This window comes from Phoenix dactylifera, chromosome 5 (assembly GCF_009389715.1).
Source record: "Phoenix dactylifera cultivar Barhee BC4 chromosome 5, palm_55x_up_171113_PBpolish2nd_filt_p, whole genome shotgun sequence".
Lineage (NCBI taxonomy): Eukaryota > Viridiplantae > Streptophyta > Magnoliopsida > Arecales > Arecaceae > Phoenix > Phoenix dactylifera.
The window spans coordinates 4959170-4964557 of record NC_052396.1 but is presented as its reverse complement, the minus strand read 5'-3'; the positions used below and the strand labels follow the sequence as shown (position 1 = coordinate 4964557).

At 38.5% G+C, this 5388-nt stretch overlaps 1 protein-coding gene across 2 annotated transcripts; it reads right to left on the bottom strand.

The window, feature by feature from the left end:
• Positions 1-988: 988 nt before the first annotated feature.
• Positions 989-4398, bottom strand: LOC103712204 (UPF0496 protein 4-like). Of its 2 annotated transcripts, none has more exons than XM_008798665.4 (2): positions 4246-4398; positions 989-2369 (listed from the first exon to the last, which is right to left on the bottom strand). In XM_008798665.4, exon 2 carries the CDS (start codon positions 2357-2359, stop codon positions 1199-1201), a length of 1161 nt encoding a protein of 386 aa, XP_008796887.2. In that variant the 5' UTR covers positions 2360-2369; positions 4246-4398; the 3' UTR covers positions 989-1198. The 2 variants fall into 2 exon arrangements, with proteins under 2 accessions (XP_008796887.2, XP_008796888.2); XM_008798666.4 differs by having other exon boundaries at positions 989-2372; positions 4246-4392.
• Positions 4399-5388: the final 990 nt, after the last annotated feature.

Sequence of the window (5388 nt, the reverse complement as noted above, 5' to 3'; positions counted from 1 at the left end):
CAACATTGTGAATTTCTAAATTATATCCTATGACATTGTTTTGCACATTAATAACATCACAACTGCTTTTATTTGTACCCAATCAATGTACGAGTATGATGCTCCCAAAATATATGATACTTGATTTCTTGGCAATTTTGATATAGATCATGACCAATGATGTAGATTCTCAATTTAGAATATCGATCATCGATTTTGAATTGGTCAGACTGAGGCTTCATTGCTTTAGAAAGGAGAGTAGATGGACAGCTAGAAAGATAGTACGCAAGTCTGTGTATGTCTCAAGTTGACCACAATAAGAACCATATCAGAAAGTGTGTAGGCAACAACAGGACACAATATACCTACATCAACAGGATAGAATATAAGTGTTCCCAGTCATAATTCCGAGTTCTGAAGCGCAAATTCTGAGCACCATTATGGCTTCAACAAAAAAAGGATCTCATAATTTTGGACCAAGCCTACCATCAAAACCAACTTGAAAGCAGTCAGTTTGGCTTAACCAGGCAACAACAGCATATGTATCGAGCCTCCTAGTTATGTTTCAAAGCCTGAAGTGCAAACTAAAATATGTATAGATATAGATCCAGGGAATAAAAGAACAATCTTGAAGTAAACCCAAGCCAGTTTTAGCAACCATCCTCCTTTTACATGTACACAACCTTGAAGTCACACACTTCCGGATTCCAAGTGAAAGAAATTTCTGTTTGGACTGAATACAAGAATCCATTCTACTCTCTCTACAAATAAAATAAAAATGTCGTTCTGAAAACGATCAACATCATCACATATTCACAATAGACAATTAAAAAACCTGATGACATAAACTATCCAAATGGTCTGAACTAAACCAGCAATCATTGCAACAGTAATCCGGAAATTATGTGGATAACTCCAACTAAACCACAACATTGATATGTTCAATTTTCAGAATCACTTTAAAACAACTTGCAGAAGCAATGATATGGGAAGAATGACGGATAACAGATAACCACCAAGAAAATAGACGTAAATAACCTTGCCATCTTTATAACACTGTTTATATCACAACTATAAGAGATACTACATAATAACTTGAACAAACATTAACCTTACATTCTCCTTTCCTTATCTCATGAACAATATCATGTGAGAACTTCGGGAGAATCAGCCCACACCAACAAAGAAAACTAAAATTTCATCGAGCAATCTGACCACTTCATGGCCTGACCTCATCTACACTACTTTCATTTGTTACATCAGACCCTCTAAGGTTAGAAAGCAAAGCATCACGTCCGCTTAGAACAATCTGGAAGAAGTCTCTCACTTGCTTTGACAGAAGATCAAGCCCATGGGCAAACCTCTCTGCTTCTTCAGCCATATTTGATACAGACTCCTGGAATCCTTCTCTTTCTTCCTGGTCCACACTTATCGTCAGTGTGCCTACTTCCTGATGCCTAATACCATTGCTTTGCAGTAACTTTTCTTCTTTCTGGCAACTGCTTTGCAGTAAAGTCACATACTCGTGGCTAACACAATTAGTCAAATCGTGCAATCTCTCCGCATGTTTTTCGACTGCCTCCAGCTCTTTCAACATTGTAATCTTTCCACTTGAAAAATGACTCTTAACTTCCTCATTCACAACAGCTTGCAAGTCACTGAAGGCCTCAGCCCACAAGAACTTGTCAGAAACATTCAAGTCCATCAATGGCGTAGAGCAACCTGACAATGCTGCTGTGAAGACACTGCAAATAAATAAAGTCATAACCTTCACTCCATACATGGCTCTCATCAATACCTTCCCTTTGGCAGAGTTCTTGACCTTTGTCAAATAAAGAGTGCCAGCAAGACTCTGTACGATGGAAGAACAGTTTTCAAACTTGGGACTCTTCGAGTTGAATTGCTTCACCCAATCATGAAGACATGCATCGGCCCGTTTGAGTTGTTCGGATGAAGGAGAACTGCTTGAGGAGTCCAAAACATGCAAGACATATCGTAGCAAGATTTGCCCTTGATCCAGATGGGAGAGTTCAGAGCTAAACGCAATGCAAATATCAAGCAATTTCACACTCCAGTCGAAGTAAAGGTCAATCCACTTCTCGTCCCAGTCAGAAACAGGAAACTGAAGATCAGTTATTAAAGTTTTGATGTTAGCATGGGCCTCACATAAGGACTCCATTGCACGGCGCATCCAGGATAAGCTAAGGACATCTGAAGAATCTTTAGGCTTGAGCCTTTTTAAACTTTCTGCCAAGGTTTGCTCAAAAATATTCAGCAAGGCAAGAAGCTTTGGCGACAGATAAGATCCCCTGGGAAGTATACTCCGAAAAGGATTTCCAAAGGGAAAAAAGGTCCGCTGCCCATCATGTGGTCGACTCATTTTGTCTTAACTGCTAACACAGTCAAATAAAAAAAAATCTTTAGCACAAAAAGAGAGAAAAAAGTATGTAAAGCTAAAATCTTGGTTTAAAAAAATTCTCCTATAACATCTAATACAACTTATTCGCATCTAAGTTGATTCCTGGCCATGAATTTAGCAAATTTCAACTGTGTCAAATTGCATGAAATGAATCCCTAAATCAGATTATGCTTGACAACAAGAAGAAAAACCCTTGTTATCAATGGTTTGAACTATAAATTGCGGACCAAAAGTCAAATGTCAAAGATTCATGATAATGTTAATATATAAACAGCACAGATCAGTTGTTTTACTAATGATACAATTCTAAACATGCTTGCACACCTCAGCATAAACATCAACATTTAGACAAGTTTGCATGCGTACATACACGATTTAAAGAAACATATAACACAGCACAACCATAACTTTACAGTCAATGTAACCAACAGATCTAATACAAAAGCTCCCTGTTGTTGAAATATACATTATTTTAACGACATAAGTAGTCATAACACCATGATTGCCGTTATGGGTTCATGAGGAACAGAACATACGGAGATTTTATAGGTAGCTTCCAAGTACTATGGGAAAATTATATGAATATATCACTCATTCTATATCTGTGTAATGCTTATCTACATTAGTTTTAAATGGAACCTAGGAGTTTACCAGATTAGCTGAAGACGATAGCCCACAAACTCTCACACTTGAGATAACTTTTGTGAGGGATGATGATGTAAAGTATTCAAGGAAAAGATAACTCATTAATTTCTTTGTAATGTTTTCCCCTTTATCAATATAAGACATCTCTCTGCATTTCCTTTTTGTAAAAATATATACAAAAATGATCAAGCATGGCCATTCCTAAATGGTTAGTATGCACATCATATCATTGGAGACATTATTCATGTCAAATCTTTCATTTGTTTGTCAATACTGGTTTACTTCATGCAAAGTAGCAGCAACTGACGGTGTCTGGCCTACAAATAAGGTGCATGGGTTTCTTTTCTGCAAACTTATATTAAACCTGTTGAGAAAGTCGCATCATGAAAAGAAACCAATGAGACAATTGAGAATTCATGGGCGAATACATGAGCCTCGAAAACTGACTGCAAACTTAAATGAAATTTGGTGGTATTCTGTTCGGTCATGGTAATAGATATTTCACAGGACAAGTCGAATTTAGAGATTTCCCCTCGTCCCTTCAATTATCTATCGCGAATCTACACTCTTCTCTTGCATTATGAGTTTAAATTAGATACCATAATAGAAAAAAGGCAACATTAGGGTTTCAAATATAGAAATCTAGATCTCTAGGTTTCATCCTCAAAAAATGCAAGAAAGTCCCCCCACTATATCATAGTAAGTAAAGCTAATCAATTTCCCCAGCGACAAATAAGGAAGTATAACAAGATTCCCCAATTACACATAGCATTAAAATTAAAACCACAAGACTAAAATTAAATATCGGAAAGCACCAAAGATCACTTGCTATTACCTTCTATATGAGTCCAATTAAAATTGCAGACAATATAAATGAGGATAAGGAAAAGAAAAAAAATCTCCTCAAAGAACGGCCAATTCCAGACCCAAAGCGGGGAAAGGAAACGAACACCAGATCATGAAAAACAACATCAAATCGGACCCTTTAAGAAGAGATCCGTCGAAAGGACCTCCAATTTCCCCTTATTTGCACAGAAATCTTGGATCAATTAGATCAAGAAAAGGACAAGGTCTCCTCTCCCATCTATGGACTTTGAATGATTCTAACAACGCGTAGAAATAAATAAGCATAGATCTATACATGCTTACCTCCGGAATTAAAAACGAAGACGAGAGGAAAAAGGAGGCAACAAGTCCCATACCTCAATCGGTACCTGCCGGAGAGCGTGAAGCGAGACGAAAGTCGCGGCTCCGAACAAAACCAGACGACACGGTTTCTGGCAGGGCCGGCACCGCTTTTTTTATCTCTTCAGCCCTTTCCTTTTGGGCCGCCCCACCCAACCCCCTCCAATCCGCTGTTTGTCTTGGGCTAGAATATAGTCTTTCTATGATCTCTGTAGCCGACACGTAATCCACAGTTTATATTATAGTAGTACCGTGTTCGCCGTGCGACCATCCAATCGTGTGTTAGCTGACTTGCTCTAACCAGCTGATGCAGAATTAATATATGCACTCCTCTTTTCTTAGCGATGCACCGACTCCCGCATAAAGATTCGACCGTTCTTGGTGTATTTATGAGAAGTAGGAGTGCAAATATATTCTTCCCGCTGACATCGGGTGGCGGATCCGAAGTTCCAACTTTAGTTGATTTGGGAGCAGTTTTGGGTCCGGATTGTCGTCCACGAATTTCCGGCAGTCAATCCAAGTCATATTGGAGGCTGGAAATGGTCGGACGGGCAATAAGCAACGAGGACAATGTGGGTGGGCTGGGCTGGGCTGGTTTGGTATCTAAATCCAACACAAAATCTTAAAACCAGCACAATTTGGATTCGGTTTTCGTTTTGGACTAATCTTACCCCTTACCCAGCTCAACTTGCACCATAAGTTTAGCTTGCTCCTTTTGAATTGGATTACCTCCATTGGCAAAACGTTTACTTGTTGATTCCCGAAGAATAAGTTTAGTAAGGTGGGTAGGTATTGCCTAAACAAACTTGGAGATATATGCAGAGGCTATTTAGATGCCAAAAAAATCTTATTAGACCAACAAGATCTTCCCAAGGGGTGGGGAAACCTCTATTTTAAAAGTACAGTATTATTCCGGATGGTTTAAAAGTATTTTAAAAAATCGTATTGGAACGGTTTGAGGGGATGTGAGAAGGCGGCGCCAATAAGATTTTTCCGGCATTTAAACGAGTCTTTAATGAGGAAAATATCTTCTCATTGGGTGCCAGCATGTATATAGATCTCTGGTATGAAACAAAGATTGGCGACACCAATAATAAGTTAACAACATTTCCTAAGGATCATTAAAGCCAACTCGCTTGATTATCTATTTTGTCCAAATA